General features: G+C 40.4%; 1 protein-coding gene across 1 annotated transcript in view; it reads left to right on the top strand.

Annotated features, from left to right (window-relative positions):
- Positions 1–1,784: 1,784 nt before the first annotated feature.
- LOC137649172 (tetratricopeptide repeat protein 4-like) overlaps positions 1,785–20,469 on the top strand; it is a 37,990-nt gene continuing 19,305 nt past the window's right edge. The window contains exons 1-4 of the mRNA XM_068382161.1: positions 1,785–1,797; positions 2,804–2,965; positions 12,498–12,700; positions 13,065–13,241. Of these exons, the coding sequence (XP_068238262.1) occupies positions 1,785–1,797; positions 2,804–2,965; positions 12,498–12,700; positions 13,065–13,241 (555 nt within the window). The remainder of the gene's footprint in view (positions 1,798–2,803; positions 2,966–12,497; positions 12,701–13,064; positions 13,242–20,469) is intronic.

Below are 20,469 nucleotides of genomic sequence, written 5' to 3'. Positions count from 1 at the left end.
CCTATTTACCCTTGTCCAAAAGTCCAGTTTCAATCCCACCTTCAACAGTCGTCCCTGTTCGGGCGCCAAATTTATGTAGCGGGATGTATACAAAAACAAACCCCCCACACCCTTGATCACTCTTACTTCCAAAATATCCCACAACACAAACTTTCCCCTTACTTTACTTTAAACTAGACTCTTGGACAGAAGGAAAATGAAAACAAAACATAGCCTTAAAACTATATTAACGCAACCAAAAACAGAACACAAATCATTAAACTGACTTAACACTAAAACAAATCACTTATCACCAAACCATCCACCATATGCCATAAACCAGGAACAATCACAATTTATCATAAATTCAATAGACAAAAAAAACAAAATTTGCTATATATATCCGTGCGTGAGGGTACCGAGAACGCCAACAATCGAAAAAAAAACAATATCCCTTTAATATACCCAACACCGTTAGTCCACGCACAGTACCAAAATCACACTTAAGACTAAATAAATTACTTAATACTAAACACCAATCATATTCTGCAACACACGAAAAATGTAATGGCAAACCAAGAAAACCTCTTGGTTCACACGCAACAGTCCTTGCGCAGTTGTAGCCTACTGGCACTGGCCAACACTATCGTACGGCCAATTCGACCGTGCAATCTTATGCGGTGGTCGTCGTCATCAATTGTCGTTTAGAGAAATCCGTATTTTATAGCAAGGTCATCAACGTTCAAAAATTCTGTATTTCAGCAGTCTATTCCTACATTCATTGTCCGGTCCGGGTCGTCATCATCAAGCTATTCATATACAATCTAATACACACGGCTGGCAAACACCACCTTCCAGGCCAAACTAAAACTCCAAGGAGTATAAAGGAATCCAAAGGAGGAACTACGGCTCAGAACATAAAAACACTAAACAGCCGGCTTCCGAAGAACAAAAAATGCAGAACCGACTCCTTCTATCGTCCAAGATCTAATGCTTTCGCCCAAGACATTCATCACCACCCTATCCTAGCTAAAAAAATGTAAACAAACAACCTCAAATATACCAACAATCTTTCCAACTTCAAACAATCATTCGCTAATTACCCCTTTTCTTCGGCGCGCACCGCGGACACACAAAACACGCACACACAAACGCACATACACACATACTCTCTCGCGCACGCGCGATCTAACAAAACTAAAGCAAATGAAATTCTCTCTCTCTCTCTCTCTCTCTCTCTCTCTCTCTCTCTGACAAAACTAAAGCAAATAAACACTTTCTTTCTCTCTCTCTCTCTCTCTCTCTCTCTCTCTCTCTCTCTCTCACAAAACTAAGCGAATAAACACTTTCTCTCTCTTGCGGTTTGACAAAACTTAAGTAAATAAACACTCACTCACACTCACTCTCTCTCTCTCTCTAATGACAAAGCTAAAGCAAATAAAATGTCTTGATTTAACAATACTAAAACAACTCTCTCTCTCTCTCTCTCTCTCTCTCTCTCTCTCTCTCGTGACAAAACTAAAGCCAATACTGTAAACACTTTCTCTCTCTCTCTCTCTCTCTCTCTCTCTCTCTCTCACAAAACTTAAATAAACACTCTCTCTCTCTCTCTCTCTCTCTCTCTCTCTCTCTCTCTCTGATTTGGCAAACAAAAAATAAATTAAAATAAAATTAATCCTCCACAACAGGAGTTTCGATACGTTTCTATCGGTCTGTGGTGGCTACACAACAGCTGGTCTAACCTCAGGCTCCTCTTTGGACTGGTAGCAGAAGGTTGAGGGCATTGTTATCAGGTTTTAGTCTGTATGAACGAAAGAAGTATGTCTGGCCCTTACTTCTTTCTTCATCATCCCCTCTACTGGGAAGCAGCATCCAGGTCTCTGCATAGCTGACCTCGAACCTCTGCAGGTAAACCATGCTTCCTTGTGTTCCGAGTATTGAGTCAATACTGTCGCGTCCCCCATACCCTGACGAGGTGGTATTGGGAACGTCCTAACCCAGAGTTCCTTCTGGAACTCCAGGTCAACTGCCTAGGACGGGTCACACTTCTTCCTTCACACACAAGCTTATGTAGGCCACACGGTTCCTTGCACCTGTGAGGTGCAGGGACTCCTTTTCTCGAGTGCGACTCACTCGGATTCTGAGTCCCCGGGTAAGGCCAAAGCCAGTATGGCTGGGGACTTTCCACCCTACCTAAGGGGTAAGTCACCCAATGTAAATAGCGTGGTTTGTATTTCGGTTACGGAACAAATGACAAATTCGAAGATAATTTGTATTTTTCCTAACCATACAAACCTTAGCTATACAGTATACTGTACATATATTTGCCCGCCAGCCCTGTCCCCCAAGACAAGTCCTACCTCTAAGTGAAAGTGAGCTTCACCGGTGTGTGAGGGGGGGGGGGGGGGGGTTAGCTAGCTACCACTCCCCTACCCCCCCCCCCCCCGCTAACTAGCGCGGGGGTAATACACCCTCGTTAAATTCTAATGGCTCGCCATTTCAGCTACGCTAAAAGGTAAACCCAATGTAAATAGCTAAGGTTTGTATGGTTAGGAAAAATACAAATTATCTTCGAATTTGTCATTTTAACTTATTTAACTTTGCAGTGCCCAATATTCATAACTTACGCAAATACACGCTTTAAGTTGAGCCCGACAAGATTTCAGAAATGTTACCAAGGGTCTTGTAAAATTACTTTGCAAATATGAAAAGGAAGTTACTATATTCAATAAAACCTTTCAAATTTGTTAAGAATACAAGGTTTAGATACGAATGTGGTCCTCACTTTTCAGAGACGTGGACTAATTTTCCTGTTTATTTTCAGAGGTTGCTCAAAATTACAAAGAAGAAGGAATTGTTCAGTTCAAGTATAAAAAATATAGACTAGCAGTCGCCAATTTTTCCGAAGGTCTGAAGCAGAAGTGTCCAGATAGTGAACTAAATGCTCAGCTCCACAATAATAGAGCTGCAGCTCATTGTCATTTAGGTAATGTAGTTTTATGATTTTTCAATCTTTACGGATATATTTGGATATGTTAATGTGGAAGTTTTTAAAAGCTAACTTAGATGAAATTAATTCATAGGTTTAGGAAACACCAATCTCATGCAAATAGTTTTGTTAAATATAAGCAAATTATAAGAAGCTGTAGGATAAGGAACCTGGGCTTGGTACTTTTTTTTGGATAAAACATTGCAATGATACCTGCCAAGTTCATCTCACATCAGTTTGGAAGCATTTGTAATTTTTTTTTTTATTGTTCCCACACTGCCTTTTTTATGTAGAATTTATTATCCTTCAGGATATTTCTACATTCTGTTGCTATTATGATTTTATATAAGATAGTAGAGAATAATTTCTTCAAAAAGGGGAGCATTCAGTAAACTGATTGAATGACAAGAATATATTTTTTTTTTAATGTAGATGTTAACTCGTAGACATTAGATAAACGTGAAATGTGACATGATCTTTAAGAAAAATTTTTATAACAATTGATAACAATTAGAATCAGGAATACATTTTAGTCTGCTGTAAAGGAATTATTGGTAAGACCTGGAGTACAGTGTACAGTAATAAATGAAAACAAAGAGTAATTTTAGTAAAAGTTTAGAATAAGAAATAAAAAAATGCAAAACATAATATGCCAAGTTTTCAAGTCTAGACAGTAAAGATAAACAAAGAGCAAAAGGAGATATGAGAGAAATTTGTCTTGATAGAACTATCTAGTATGCTTACCTTCATTAGGCTGTTGACAAAAATTTATAAAAGTCCTAAATGATGAACAAGTTGGCTTTTGAGAAAGCGGAGTTACACAGATCAAATATTTGTATGGTGGTGAAATGCAACCATCTTCTCAACGTTCCAAAGTTCTTGTGTTCATGAAAGTATCTGAGATTTTATTGCCCTTTCCTTAGTTACATAGCAGATTGAATCCCATCAAAGATTTTGTACTTCCAAAACTTCTCTACTAGGCAACTTCTTTAATCAAGGCATATCTCACTTCTGACAGGGATGGCACTGATGGATTTTGCTAACCCCTTACAACAAAATATGAGTTAAGACAAGTGATATTATCAACAAATAAGGTGGTGCTACCAGATTAGGTGAACAGTCGTTTTTATGGGATCACCAGTCATTTCTATTGAGTAGGAGCATTAATTTCTATCGACAGTTTTAATGTTTTCTCCAATTGTGCATGTGTTCTTAGAAACATTTAGTCTTGAGTACAGTAGTAAGAGAACTGTCATCCTCCTTGAATTGTTTCTTGTATGAAATGAGCTGTAGTTACTGTCATAATTTCACTACCATAATTTCACTACCAAGAGATCTCAACTGCCTCATTAGGAACTTTACTACATAGTCAAACCAGAATATTGTCACTTCCAGAACATTTGTGTGATCAAGTCCAGGACTATAAAAAGTCCTTTCCCTTATCTCTGTTGTCATTGATATTTTTTTCAATGCAGGAAAAGATACAGGTATTGTCCACCTAAAGGAGCATATATCTCTGAAGATGCCAAATGATGAGGTAAAGTAACCCCATGATGTCATTAGAGATTGCCGAATTTCTGACTAATCAACAATCTTTATCAAGCACAGTTTTATTGCCTTATCTTCCTCCCTGTTGGTGCTGCCCTTAGAAAAGCTATCAATTTACTCCAGAATCTTGGACTACTAGTAGCCACAATCCAGTGCCAGGAGTATCACTGCCTGAAATTTTCAGCCAAGGCTGTGTATGATAAATTTACAACACAGGTACTCTGGATGTTAGTCCAGCTTTAACCTTGATCAACTGGTTGTCAGAAAGTGGCAGCAATTCACATTACCTGCAGATAAAAAGGAAAGCATAATATGGCAAAAGCATTCCAAGAGAATTTGGTTTCAGTCAAAAACGCTGCTTTAGTTGACTCCGTGATTATCATTTAACTTAAGATTTTCAATATTAATCTTACCCGATGATCATGTAGCTGTCAACTCCGTTGCCCGACAGAAATCTACGGACGGGATACGCCAGCGATCGCTATACAAGAGGGGGGTGTACTCACCAGCGCCATCTGTGGTCAGGTACTCCAGTACTTCTTGTCAACACCACCTCAATTTTTCCTCTGTCGTGCCGCCGGCAAGACCTACATGGATACGCTGTTGATTTTGGAGTCTTTGTTCACGGTTTTGGTGAAGTATTTGCTCTAAAATTTAGCCTTCGCTGTACAGGAAGCTTTTCCCTTAGCTTAGATAGCTTTTGGAATTAAATTGATTTATTGGTTAACGATCTTTGCTTTACTTTGGAATTCCCCCTTGACTGTTCTCTAAATTCAAGATGTCCGACCACTCTCAAGCTCCTAAAATTAGGCGATGTAGTGTTAGGACTTGTAATAGGCGTCTTCCGAAGGCCTCTGTTGATCCTCACACCGTTTGTTCCGACTGTAGGGGAAAATCCTGTCAGTTGGAAGATCGATGTGGGGAATGTGCTGGGCTTTCGGAATTCAATTTTAATGAATTCCTCAAGTATACGACTAGGTTAGAGAGGGAGAGAGTTAGGAGGAGTTCTTCTCGCTCTTTGGTTTATTCCTCCCCCCATGACCCTCAACCTTTTCCTTCCCCTGTGGTGGTGACCCCCGAACCTGCTACGAGTGCTCAGCCTGATATGACGGATATGTTGCGTGCCATTCAGGCTCTTGGTGATAAGGTGGAGTCTTTAGTTAGTGACCACAATCTTCTCTTGGCAGATGTCAAGGAACTTAAAGTGAAAAGTGCAGTGGGAAGTGTTAGTGCCAGTGCTGTGCCTAGTGTCAGTGTCAGTGTTGCGCATGAGGATACTTCTGTGCGTGCCAGTCGTCCTCCCAGTCCGGGACCTCTTGCAAGCTCCCAAGCCCAGGGGAGAAGCAAAGTCGAAGGGCAAAAGGGTTCGGCAGGCCTTGATCGGCGCACAGTTGTATCCTCAGTGGTTGCGGGCGTATCTGATAGAGATCGTCACTTCCACTCCCAGACGATTGAGCCCTTAAATTCCTCGTCTGCGGAAGAAGTTTCCAGGAGGAAACGGTGGACCCAGGTCTCTAGGCCTCTCAAACGTAAGGTCCCATCCGAGCTAGTCCAACGGCCCAGGTGTAGCCACTGAGCCAGTTCGGACTCGCCGCAGTCATCTGATGACTGCACACCTCCTAAGAGAGGTAAAGCGGTGCCTCAACAGGCCTCTGCTCCAACTTCTGTGGACCCCAAGTTGTCCGTGCTGCAGACTATGCAGTCTCAGCTTGCGGCTTTGATGCAGGAGTATCAGGCAGAGAAGGTTAGCACACCTCCTCCTGCGAGCGCTCCTCCACCTCTGCGCAGTCCTCCCTGCCAGACGTATGTTCTTGAGGCTCCTCCTGCTTCCATGCGTGAGCTGCCGCATTGGGAGTTGCCAGGTTCCAGCGCTATGCAGCAACCTCCTCTACCCTTGAGGCAGGAACCTCTTGCTATGAGGCAACCTCCTCAACCCTTGAGGCAGGAGCCTCATGCTATGCGGCAACCTCCTCTACCCATGAGGCAGGAGCCTCATGCTATGCGGCAACCTCCTCTACCCATGAGGCAGCAGCCTCATGCTATGCGGCAACCTCCTCAACCCTTGAGGCAGGAGCCTCACTCTGCGCAGCAACCTCCTCAACCCTTGAGGCAGGCGCAACCCTTGAGGCAGGAGCCTCATGCTATGAGGCAGCCTCCTCAACGCATGCAGCACGAGCCTCTTAACATTCAGCAGCCGCATTCTTCGCAGCATGAGCCTCTTCCCATACAGCATGAGCCGCATACCATGCAGCATGAGCCTCATGCCTTACAGCATTCGCTTCTGACCACGCTTTCTCCTCAGACCACCGCAGAACCTCCCTCACACCAGCCTCATGACTTTGTCATTGCCAGCCCTCAGTCTCTTCAGCAGAGGCATGATGATGGATCCGCTAGTGCGCATGCACCCGTTCTGCAGGATTCAGCCATTCAGCATACCGCTCTACCGTTACCTCTTGCTACTCAACTCTCAGGCGATGAGGTTTCTGAGGATGAAGCTGCTCACCTGGATGATCCTACTTCTGATGTGAAGGGACACAAGCCTTCGCCGCCTTCCTTAGACTTTCGTAAGGTCCTGGCTCTGTTCAGAGAGTTATACCCTGAACACTTCGTTTCTGCAACCCCTCGTTCTCCTCCATCCGAGTTTTCTCTAGGCATGCAGCCTATTACGTCTGCCTACACCAAGCTTGTCCTCGCCAGATCATCAAGGAGAGCTTTGAGGATTTTAGGGGATTGGTTGCAGTCCAAGCAGCAACTGGGAAGGACCTCTTTTGTGTTTCCTCCTCCTAAGCTGGCTTCTAAGTCGGGCGTCTGGTATGCCACGGGAGAGGAACCTGGCTTGGGGGTTCCTGCCTCTGCCCAGGCCGACTTCTCAAGTTTGGTTGACTCTCCCCGCAGGTCGGCTATGAGACGCTCGAAGGTCTGCTGGACTTTTTCTGATCTGGACCACTTGATGAAGGGAGTCTTTCACGCCTTCGAAATTTTTAACTTCCTCGATTGGTGCCTGGGGGCCCTAAGCAGGAAGACTGCCCCTTCTGACAAAGACTCGGCCATGCTGATCATGTCCTGTATGGACAAAGCAATTCGCGATGGTTCTGGCGAACTTGCGTCTGTTTTTGTCTCAGGAGTCCTCAAGAAAAGGGAACTTCTATGCTCCTTCTTATCGACTGGTATCACCCCTTGCCAGAGGTCACAGTTGCTGTTTGCTCCTCTCTCCAAGTTCCTGTTTCCGGAGGAGTTAATCAAGGAGATGGCTGCGGCTCTTATCCAGAAAGATACGCATGACCTCATGGCCTCTTCAGCACGTAAGGCTAAAACCTTACCTTCCGTGCCGAGATCTTACCGCACCCCTGTGGCTGATACACCTGCTACCAGATTCATTCCGCCCTTTCGTGGCAGAGCCCCCAGTAGAGGAAGTACCCGGGGAGACAGTCACCGGGGCAAGTCCAAGAAAGGTGCCAAGTCCACGAAAAGCAAGCTTTGACTTCCTTCCTCTCCAGACAGCTGTAGGAGCCAGACTCAAGACCTTCTGGCAAGCCTGGGAGAGCAGAGGTGCAGACGCTCAGTCTGTCAAGTGGCTAAGGGAGGGTTACAGAATTCCGTTCTGCCGCAATCCCCCTCTGACCACATCTCCCATCAACCTCTCTCCCAACTACAAGGAGAAGGACAAGAGGCTAGCGTTACATCAAGAGGTGTCGCTCCTGTTACAGAAGGAGGCAGTGGTGATAGTCCGGGACCATCAATCCCCGGGCTTTTACAACCGTCTCTTCCTGGTGGCCAAGAAGACAGGAGGTTGGAGACCGGTGCTGGACGTCAGTGCGCTCAATGCTTATGTCACCAAGCAGACGTTCACAATGGAGACGACGAAGTCGGTCCTAGCAGCGGTCAGGCAGGAAGACTGGATGGTCTCGTTAGATCTGAAAGACGCCTACTTTCACGTTCCCATCCATCCAGACTCCCAACCTTTTCTGAGATTCGTCTTTGGAGAGGTTGTGTACCAGTTCCAAGCCCTGTGCTTTGGCCTGACCACGGCACCTCTTGTGTTTACGCGACTGATGAGGAATATTGCGAAATTCCTTCACTTGGCAGACATCAGAGCCTCCCTTTATTTAGACGACTGGCTTTTAAGAGCTCCCACAAGTCGTCGCTGTCTGGAGAGTCTCAGATGGACGTTGGATTTGACCAAGGAACTGGGCCTCTTGGTCAATTTAGAGAAGTCCCAGCTCGTTCCTTCCCAAACCATCGTTTACCTGGGGATGGAGATTCAGAGTCGAGCTTTTCGGGCTTTTCCGTCGGCCCCAAGAATCAACCAAGCCCTGGAGTGCATCCTGAGCATGCTGAGGAGGAACCGATGCTCGGTGAGGCAGTGGATGAGTCTAACAGGGACTCTTTCATCGCTAGCCCTGTTCATCGAGTTAGGGAGACTCCACCTCCGCCCCCTTCAGTACCATCTGGCAGCTCACTGGAACAAGGATATGACGCTCGAGACGGTCTCTATTCCTGTTTCCAAAGAGATGAGGGCTACTCTAACGTGGTGGAAGAACAGCATTCTTCTCAAGGAGGGTCTCTCGTTAGCTGTTCAGACCCCCGACCTTCATCTCTACTCGGACGCATCAGACTCGGGCTGGGGCGCGACATTGGACGGACAGGAATGCTCGGGGACATGGAACAAGGAACAGGAAACGCTTCACATCAATTGCAAGGAGTTGTTGGCAGTTCATCTGGCCTTAATGAACTTCAAGTCCCTCCTGCTAAACAAGGTGGTGGAGGTGAACTCCGACAACACCACAGCCTTGGCGTACATCTCCAAGCAGGGAGGGACTCATTCGAGGAAGCTGTTCGAGATCGCAAGGGACCTCCTCATTTGGTCAAAAAGTCGAAAGCTCACGCTAGTAACGAGGTTCATTCAGGGCGATATGAATGTTACGGCAGATCGCCTCAGCCGGAAGGGTCAAGTCATCCCCACAGAGTGGACCCTTCACAAGAACGTGTGCAACAGACTTTGGACCCTGTGGGGTCAGCCAACTATAGATCTGTTCGCTACCTCGATGACCAAGAGGCTCCCATTGTACTGTTCCCCGATTCCAGACCCGGCAGCAGTTCACGTGGATGCCTTTCTGCTGGACTGGTCCCACCTCGACCTGTATGCATTCCCGCCGTTCAAGATCACCAACAGGGTTCTTCAGAAGTTCGTCTCTCACGAAGGGACACGACTGACGTTGGTTGCTCCCCTTTGGCCTGCAAGAGAATGGTTCACAGAGGTACTGCAATGGCTGGTCGACGTTCCCAGGACTCTCCCTCTAAGAGTGGACCTTCTGCGTCAACCTCACGTAAAGAAGGTACACCCAAGCCTCCACGCTCTTCGTCTGACTGCCTTCAGACTATCGAAAGACTCTCAAGAGCTAGAGGCTTTTCGAAGGAGGCAGCCAGAGCGATTGCCAGAGCAAGGAGGATATCCACTCGCAGAGTCTATCAATCTAAGTGGGAAGTCTTCCGAAGCTGGTGCAGAGCCAATGCAGTTTCCTCTACCAGTACCACTGTAACCCAAGTTGCTGACTTCCTGTTGCATCTTAGGAATGTTAGATCTCTATCAGCTCCTACGATCAAGGGGTACAGAAGTATGTTGGCAGCGGTTTTCCGCCACAGAGGCTTGGATCTTTCCACCAACAAAGATCTTCAGGACATCCTTAGGTCTTTTGAGACCTCTAAAGAACGTCGGTTGTCCACTCCAGGCTGGAATCTAGACGTAGTCCTAAGGTTCCTTATGTCATCAAGATTTGAACCTCTCCAGTCAGCCTCTTTCAAGGACCTCACTCTAAAAACTCTTTTCCTCGTCTGCCTTGCAACAGCCAAAAGAGTAAGTGAGATTCACGCCTTCAGCAGGAACATAGGTTTCACATCTGAAACGGCTACATGTTCCTTACAGCTCGGTTTTTTGGCTAAAAACGAGCTTCCTTCACGTCCTTGGCCTAAATCGTTCGAAATACCTAGCCTTTCCAACATGGTGGGTAACGAACAGGAGAGAGTACTTTGCCCTGTCAGAGCTCTTAAGTACTATCTTAAAAGGTCAAAACCCTTGCGAGGACAATCGGAGGCCTTATGGTGTGCTATTAAGAAACCTTCACTGCCTATGTCTAAGAACGCAGTTTCTTACTACATAAGGCTTCTGATTAGAGAAGCTCATTCTCATATGAAGGAAGAAGACCTTGCTTTGCTGAAGGTAAGGACACATGAAGTGAGAGCTGTGGCTACTTCAGTGGCCTTCAAACAGAACCGTTCTCTGCAGAGTGTTATGGATGCAACCTATTGGAGGAGCAAGTCAGTGTTTGCATCATTCTATCTCAAAGATGTCCAGTCTCTTTACGAGAACTGCTACACCCTGGGACCATTCGTAGCAGCGAGTGCAGTAGTAGGTGAGGGCTCAGCCACTACATTCCCATAATCCCATAACCTTTTTAACCTTTCTCTTGAATGCTTTTATTGTTGTTTTGGGTTGTACGGTAGGCTAAGAAGCCTTCCGCATCCTAGTTGATTTGGCGGGTGGTCAATTCTTTCTTGAGAAGCGCCTAGGTTAGAGGTTGTGATGAGGTCCTTTAGTATGGGTTGCAGCCCTTTATACTTCAGCACCTAAGAGTCGTTCAGCCTCCTAAGAGGACCGCTGCGCTCAGTAAGGAAGACGTACTTATTAAAGGCAGAGCAATGGTTCAAGTCGACTTCCTTACCAGGTACTTATCGTTTTATTTGTTATTTTGAATAACTGATAAAAATGAAATACGGGATACTTAGCTTCTTGATTAACATGTATACTGGTTTTCACCCACCTCCCTGGGTGTGAATCAGCTACATGATCATCGGGTAAGATTAATATTGAAAAATGTTATTTTCATTAGTAAAATAAATTTTTGAATATACTTACCCGATGATCATGATTTAATTGACCCACCCTTCCTCCCCATAGAGAACCAGTGGACCGAGGGAAAAATTGAGGTGGTGTTGACAAGAAGTACTGGAGTACCTGACCACAGATGGCGCTGGTGAGTACACCCCCCTCTTGTATAGCGATCGCTGGCGTATCCCGTCCGTAGATTTCTGTCGGGCAACGGAGTTGACAGCTACATGATCATCGGGTAAGTATATTCAAAAATTTATTTTACTAATGAAAATAACATATTTAACTTATTTTGGAGAATGGAGCCCAGTCTAAAGAAATCTGCACATAACTTTAGGAGTAAGCTCCTTTCAACATTCTCTCTTGAAAGAGTTGGTTCATGGTGAGGAGAGGAGGGTTGCAACTTATCTTTAGGAACGAACACCCTTTCCAGGCCATAAGTCTTCCATTTTTTTCCAAGATAGTCAATGGTCAGTACAAGAGGTTGCCCATTAGAGAATGCTGTGGAGGGATCAGAGCAAACAATGTAATGGCTTCCTTTCAGGTGAATCTTGCTTCTAGGATGGCAATATATGGTGCCATTTCAACAAAGGCAGTCCCGGGGGTGGGGGGGCGTAAAGATGCATGTGACAAGTTGTCAAAAAAATACAGAAACATTTATGACTTTCAGCCGTCTTGCATCCTTGGAACTCAGCAGTTTGTTAAATCACTTGTCCTTCGAAGGATAACTAGTGGTTTGTTAAGCTACTTCAACAAGGCTAATGTCACACAAAGCTCTTCTGTTGCCGTTTTATCAGTGACCTATTCTACTGGTGAGCATGACCAGACTTACTAATGAGGGAATTGTAAAGAATTAGTCTGTACAGTATATAAAATGTTAACTTGATTTTTTATGAAATTAGGTTTCAGTGACTCATGAGAAAGTAAAAATTCAATGTTGCAAATTTTGGGGAAAAATTCTAAGATAGTTAAGAACCTATTCCGTAAGAAGTTACATAAACAGTAATACAAAAGACGGTAAATTTCTTTTGTTGATAAATTAAAATTGTTTTAGAAAGCTCAAATTATGTTTTAAGTTGTAAATTTTATTTTCAGGAAATTATAGATCAGCAGTAAAAGACTGTGAAAAGGCAATAAAATTTAATCCAAAATATTTGAAGGCAATTATTCGAGCTGTTGAATGTACCACAAAATTAAAATCCTGGGATGAAGTTATATCATGGTGTGATATTGGCCTTCAGATTGATGCTGGAGATCAGAAATTGAAAAGCACCCGGCAAAATGCTGTGAAGGAAAAGGTAACAGTTTAAATTTTATCGCTTCTTAGTTCTCATTAATTGAAAAGTTTCAGTCTTCATCATTTACTGACTAAAATGTATTTTAAAAGATTTTTTTATGTAGTTTCAAGTTATTTAGGCAGATACTATGCTCTTCAAGTATATTAAAGATCATTATTATTGGTTTACCCAGACTAATCAAGGGTTGCAACAAAATATGAAGAGCAGATTAGGCCCCCAGATGGTCATTCTTACTTTCCAATGACAGTCATCTTTAATGCACTTTGAAAATCTTGCTGATCTTTTAAAAATTTAAAAGGTTTTGAAATCCTTGGTTTATTTCTTTGTATGAAGAAATTATTTGATACATTATTTATTTTTACAGAAACTACAAGAAAGAGATGCTCGAAAGAAGGCTCAGGAGGAAAAGAAAGTTCAGTTAGAAGAAGTGCAATTGATACAGGCAATTCAGAATAGAGGCATCAAGTTAGGAAGCAAAAATCTCGAAGGTTCTTCATCAATAAAACTGTCTGATTTAGAGCCTTGTCATCCAGTAGCACAGGTAATTTTTTCACAGTAAAAGCTAAATATTCTCAATCTATTGGTTTTGTGGCTATTGTTTCTATGAATCTCCCTTGATCCTTGATGTTCATATTGCTTTAGTTTCTGGAAGATTGAAATGTCTGTTACCGCATAAGATTAAGAGTTTTCATATTTTCTTTCTTTCTATTTTCTCTACTTTACCTATAGTAAAGTTATGATACCTACCAGCACCTAAACAATAACATGCCGCACTTGACGTATTGCTCCTTCAGTCTACAAGTACCCCTCTTCAGAAGATGTGTGCCATGCTACTCAAGGTGTTAGATTTTTTGTTTGGTTTATACTTATTTTAGGCTCATTCTCGTTTAACTGGTAGTTTTTCACGAGTTTATATGATAAAAGGCCAGTTTTCTGTGGAGTATTATATTAGGAAAATTGTAGAATTTTCACTTTAAAAGTACACAATTTATAGAATATTGATTTTAAACCCATAAATTTATTGATCCTATGTTCAATCAGACAGAAAGATTAAAATCTAAATCGCGTGTTTGTACCCTGCGGAAAATGAGTTGGATTGTGGGTAAGATCTTTATAGGTTTAGGTTTCTTCCTTGCTAAGGGTTAGCGCATCTTGGCGTGATCTGTTTTATAGTGGATATTTGTATCAGGTGTTTTCACCTAACATTGTGATTTATTTTGCCATACAAATAATATCTCTTTATATTTACTTTTCACCGTAAGGTGGTGTATACTCATAGTTACCACAGGTCTAACTTGTACCTGTTGTAAAATCATGGGAATGAATTTAATTATTCCTACAGTAGGGTCCCGAATTATGCGAGAATTTGGTCGATGAAAGGCCTCGTGTAATTGGAAATTCGTATATTTCGAAACACATCATGGCGGCAAACAGCAACCTACCCGTCAATTTTTTTTTCACTCCATTTCTAGCTTTCTAGCTATATATATACTGTATATACACTGTGTGTGTGTATGTATGTATATATATATATATATATATATATATATATATATATATATATATATATATATATATATACTGTAGCTTTTATCTTAACAATACTGTAAGAAATCCTTCTTATAGATCTTTTTATAAAATACTGTACAAAATTTCTTTTATGGATAAATAAAACAATAAAAATTGTTAAAGTTTTGATAATTTTCTATGACTGTAGTATTTACTACTGTACTATGCATAGCTTACTGTTTTCAGTATTTTCCGAATGATGTAGAATTATTTCCTATAGATACAAAAAACAAAAAAGGGTTTTCAAGGTTTGATACAGTACGTATCTAGCAATAGTTAAAAATTACAGTATAGTACTGTATATCCATGATGACACTCCCACACGTAAACACGGCCAGTAGGCGCAAGTGTGCACTAGGCTGCTGTACGATAATCACGCTTTTATTGCCCTGAGCGGTCATTTCACTAATGATAATTTTTCAAAGTTAATATAATTTCTTTATGCTTATAATTCGTAATTATAGTTAAAAGTAGGGATATTAATTAAATGGTTGAGTAAAAAAAACAATTAATACTACTATTATTTAATTTCAAATGGCTACATAATACTGAATATTCTAATGGATTCTTTTTATCTTCAATCGTAAATCTTACGCCTGGATAAGCAACAAAAGGAAAGGGATAGGTCTCTCTCTCTCTCTCTCTCTCTCTCTCTCTCTCTCTCTCTCTCTCTCTCTCTCTCTCTCTCTCTCTCTCTCTCATATCGTTTCCTGTATAGTTTCCAAATATGTTCGTCATACATTTGTACATTATTTATCCACTTTATTCTCTCTCTCTCTCTCTCTCTCTCTCTCTCTCTCTCTCTCTCTCTCTGCGTTTCCTTTCCCTTTATAGTTTTGTGAAATTTCGTTGTCCAGTCATTCGGTAATGAGAAGTCATTTTCGCTTTCGACATCGAAAGAAAACTTTGTTTCTTCAATATACTCATCACTGGAGGATTCAGAACTAGTGCTCTCATTATCAAACAGGTTATCATTATCAAATTCCACAACAAGAATATCATTTATTTCATCTAAAGAAATAACCTTCCTCTTTAGACCTTTCATTACAAAAGGAACAACAAATAACCACTTATGCATGAACGCCCGAGCGCACTGATAGGAAACCAGTTCAAACCAGAGTTTTGTAACATCAAGCTACCTTCAGAAAAATAGTTGCCAGACATCATATAAGTTTCTATTCACAGTCCCCATATGCTGAGAGTGTTGCCAAGTGGTGATCCTATACTTACTATACGAGTAAAGTAACATCACGAGACTGACGGCTTGTAAAAGGCAATTAAAGTCATGAACGGAATATACAGTTGAAGGCGGTACCGAGTAGATCGTGGTGAACGGTTTATCACGTGGGTGACGCGTAACAGGTTATAAAAACATTTTATATAGTTCGGTATTTTCTCTATCCATCCTCTCCCAGAAAACCTTCAAATGTGAATTATCGGAATGTGTGCAGATCTTGGCAGTGCGATAACTAGTTAGCGACCGAGAATAAAAAAAATAAAAAGCACGATTGACGATGCTGATGAAGAGGATATCGAATACCGATTTTTCCCTAATTGATTTTTTCTACGCTCTGTCTAATCCAATGTACAGTACATTCTTATGTAAAGGGCGAACCCCAACATTTCTTGATGCTGCTACACTTTAATTATAGATATTTTACCACCTATTTATAATCTTTATTTATAATAACATCTTTAGTAAAAGCTCTTCAATATCACTTTCAGGAGTAAATGCGTTTATGATCGACGATGAAACGTAAAAAAAAAACGTTTTCCTTTTAAGAAGGCGTTTTTTTAGGAAAAAAAAACAACACGAAACAAAATTGCTCATATTCCATATATTTTGATTTTCTAAGGATAAATAAAACATTAATTATAACATTATTATTACATAGTACCTGGTAAGATATCTTTTGCCGCAAAAGTTAACCTATAGACAGATGTTAAAATTGGTTAGCGAGTTCGTTATGATCGGCGATGGAACGTACTAAACAAAGTAATGGGTTTGGTTGTGGTGACATGTTTGGCAGTAGCATGATATAAAATAGTCTTTATTTTGATGTTTTTTAATTTAAAGTTTAATGAATAAGGATTTTTCACCATAATCACAACGTAAGTATAAAAATTAATTAGTACAAATATGGAATATTATACATATAGGTGTTGGACAGTTAGGCTAGGCCTAGCGACAAGTTCACACAACAGATGGGCAAACCTTAACATTTTTCATCCAAAACTAGTCTTAAAATGTTTGAACAGAAATCTTTCTCTCACATTCTCTCCCCCCCCCTTCTCAGACATCGGGGAACCATCACCCCCCCCCCAATACAATTAAGCAAACAATAGATTTCCTACGCTTCTCGGTGCTTGACTCGCGGATTTAGAATGCTCCTCGCAAATACAGGAAAATTAATTTTTAAAAACTATCGATCGCGTAATTGAGGAATCGCGTAATTAGAACACGTGTAATTCGGGACCCTACTGTATATCACATCCTTCTATAGAAGTTTTGTATTCTCGAATTTCAAAAGATGAACTTTGTTGAATTTAGTTAGGTTGAAAATGGAAGGGACTCCTTGGACAAGGAAGGATTTGTAGACACGAATAATAATTAGAATCTGTTTTGGTGTTTGTGTATGTTTTGTATTGCCCAGCAGTCGATTGTTATTATGTTCTTTTTTATTTTACTTTCACTAAGTGTGATTTTGTTTTAATATGTTAGTAATCCTGAAAGGTTTTAGGATCTAGTGTTTAGCAATAAGTAATTAGATACAAGTAAGTAATGGAAGATATTCTAGTCAGTCAGTCGGATTTTACTATACTGGTGTTGTAGCTTAGGTTTTATTTTTGTTTTTATGTATGTGTTATAAGCTGCTTTCTCATCCACACTTTTGCTTTGCGTTATTCGTACTATGTTTTTATTCCACACTTGATTCTTTTTGTATACTTTTGTGTATGTCTCATTTAGTCTTTTTTTTTTTTGTATTTGTATTATCAGTGATATTGTATATTGTTTACATAAGTACCTCCACCAACGAGTTAATCATAGAGTAATGAAACTTGCAGCGATTAACTGTTATGTAAAAAGCTGGAAATGATTAAATTTTGGAAGGTTAAAGGTCACGGTCAAGCAAAATGTCCAATTCTCGTAGTCAGCCATACGTTTGGACATCGTGTCACAGACTTCAAATTTGATTCATATTTAAGTGTATGAAAATCCATGCCAAACAATACATGTTAAGGTCGAGGTTGAGTCCAAGATCTAGGTCAAATGTCGGTATTGAACCGTACGGCCAGTTTTAATCGTAAAGTACAGGTAATAAAACTTGCGAGGATTTTAAACTCATTTAAAGAGCTGGAAATTATTAAATTTTGGAAGGTCAAAGATCAAGGTCACAGACGAGCAAAATGTCCAAAATCATTCCAAAAGGTCGAGAAATAAGCTGCCCTGGTGGAGATCTGCGCTCTACTGAGTGCCCCTCTAGTTACATAATGTATTATTTTGGTATTTTCATTTTGCTATTTGCTAACCTAGGTATCTTTGTTTGCCAGTTACCTTATGTGGCTTTTTTTTGTACAGTTTTAAAAGAAATTCTTATCATTGTAATAGTATTTATCAGGGTCTAAAGTCTGTGCCCTTATTTAACCTATAAGATTTGTACGAATTGATCTTTTTGTCAGTAAAATTCTTTTCTAACAAGAAGTGCTCTAATTGACATTCCAGGGGGTTACCATTGCTGAGATTTTAGCTTTTTAGCTTCAGAGGTTTTGGTAATCTCTTACAGCAGTGATTTGTTTACCCATGGTTGGTCATTCTATTGTTGCGAAGGAACACCCTGCATGAGGTCCATCCCACACTTCTTGATATGATGTTTGCTCTCCTGCAACTTTCAGTGCCAATCCAGCTTCTGCCCTCTTGTCAAAGTGTTAGAATGAGAAATATTGTAACAAGCATAAGGACCAGTTTTTTGCTGCACTCGAGTAGCAAGTAAAAAAAGAGCCAGCATTTTCTTTAGTTATGACACCTCTGCTGCCTTTTCATTCTTCTGATTGTAAGAGGAACAAGGTCTTGCTTCTCCATTTTTGGTGAATACAGTAATTTGTTTGTACAATAAACTTAGATAAGAACGAGATATGTTCTAAAAGGGAGTTCTCAAGTTGAAAGTTATAAGTCCCAACATAATTGGCTTAGTCCTCCATTTTATAATCCCCCACTCCTTCCCTAAACTCACTACTGCTAATGAGCTAGAATACTTTTGATTTTGCATTTATTTGAATTGTTCTTAATCTGTTGCCCGCATGTTCTTACCTTTGGATGTCCTCAACTTGAAAGTTCTTATGTAGGGGACACAGTTAATAGCTAAGGCAAATATCTATGTTATTGACAATTACTACCATGGTTCTTATTTGTTTGACCACTTTGTGTGAGGAACCTCTATTCATGGAGAACGATTGCTATCATATCTGTTCTTAAAACTGATGTCGAGCTCATCAGCTGCATTTCCTTTGCTTTTCTGTCTCTTTAGTAGCGTTTCATTATCGGAGAGGATTTTCCTTTTGATTTATCTTTTCCATTGTTATTTTATTTGATCTTTTCCATTGTTATCTTCCCATAACAAGGACTTTTGTTAGGTGTTTTTACCTGCCAGATGGTAAATTGCCCTTTATGACATGTAAAGTAGGTGCTTAGCAAGTTACTAAGGGTTTAATCTCAACCATGCTGCGCTTAAGGGATTAGACTACATCTAATTAATTAATGTACTTGCTGTATGACAGATGGTCCCTTCTGGGAAATGTTAGTAGTTTCTTCATCACTCCTTTTGGCATTCTTCTCAAAATATCTGGAATTAATTTCATTTTATCCCTTTGGATAATGCGTTCCACTAGGTACTCTTTACGGGTATGTGCCCTCCTGCCTTCAGCTTTTCTGATCTTTCTTATTGGAAGGTAATTTTAGTTTCTGTAAGTACTGAATACATTTGATGATGATATATATATATATATCGGAATTTCTGTCTTGTGTACAGAACTCCCTGTACTCATTGACAGACTTCGGGTCTTTGATGATCATATAGTCCCACTAGTCTCAGCTTGGCAGTTGTTATTGAGCAGGTCAATCTTTTATTTATAAGTTGCAATTTATGATACTGTAACGCAATATTTATATAGAAAATAGTGCATGATTTTTATAAAACTTTTTTCATACAAACCTATTACGTATATTAGGAGTGCTCTCTTAGAGTTCAAAGTTCAGACAACCCAGATATTTAACTAGTCTACTGTTTTGGACTAGGGTACAGTATTTTTCCATGTGTGCACAATACCACAGCATGTCAACTGTTTCCTTTAAAGGAAAATTAATCTGTCTGAACAACCAAAGACTACAAATGTGGGCAAATAGAAAGTGATTGGTTTTCTTATAATTTTAAAACTCATTTATTAAAATCTACTTATTGCAATTTATTGTGATGTGTGTATTTTCACTTATGATTCTCTCAATGCAATTTAATGATTATGTGGCTTGTTCCATAAAAATGGTTGTTCATTATGAATAATAATACTATAACAATATATTACCTTATTTCTAGATTTGTGTTGAGTTATGGAATATAGAATTAATTTTTACAGATAGTTCATGGTATGTCCCTACTACAGTATTGTATTTGTAATCATGAGCAAATTTCTAATACCAAGCTGCTAGTTCAGGTTTATTCATATTTTATATCTGTTTTAGAATAGAATACTGCTTAAGAGACATACATATATATGCAGAAAGTTTTCCATATCCTAAACTTAATTATCAACTACAGTATCAGGTTTACTATTGTCCTACTAGAATCTGACTCAAATATTTTTACTGATATTATCAAGTAGTGTTTTTTTATAATTTGAAATCCAATAAAGACTAAAATAAAATCAGTATCAACAGAATTGTACAAGAGTGAAATGTTGCCATAAAGTTTTTGTATCAAGCTGCCACAAAAGATTTAACTGCAGTTAGACTTCCTGAATAATGTGGGTTTGGTGAAATATCACAAAAAATCTTAACAAAATATTCCTATTGTATATTACTGCTCAGTAACTTATATCTGGAAACACTATGTAAGCCTCAAGTTATTGTATTAGCAGTGAAATGAATGGAGAAATTTATTGTAACGTTAAGAAAAATGCACCACTTGGTCTATCCCAGTATGATAGCA

This window comes from Palaemon carinicauda, chromosome 11 (genome assembly GCF_036898095.1).
Source record: "Palaemon carinicauda isolate YSFRI2023 chromosome 11, ASM3689809v2, whole genome shotgun sequence".
NCBI lineage: Eukaryota > Metazoa > Arthropoda > Malacostraca > Decapoda > Palaemonidae > Palaemon > Palaemon carinicauda.
The sequence above is the reverse complement of the archived record's forward strand: the minus strand, read 5'-3'. Positions and strand labels throughout refer to the sequence as shown.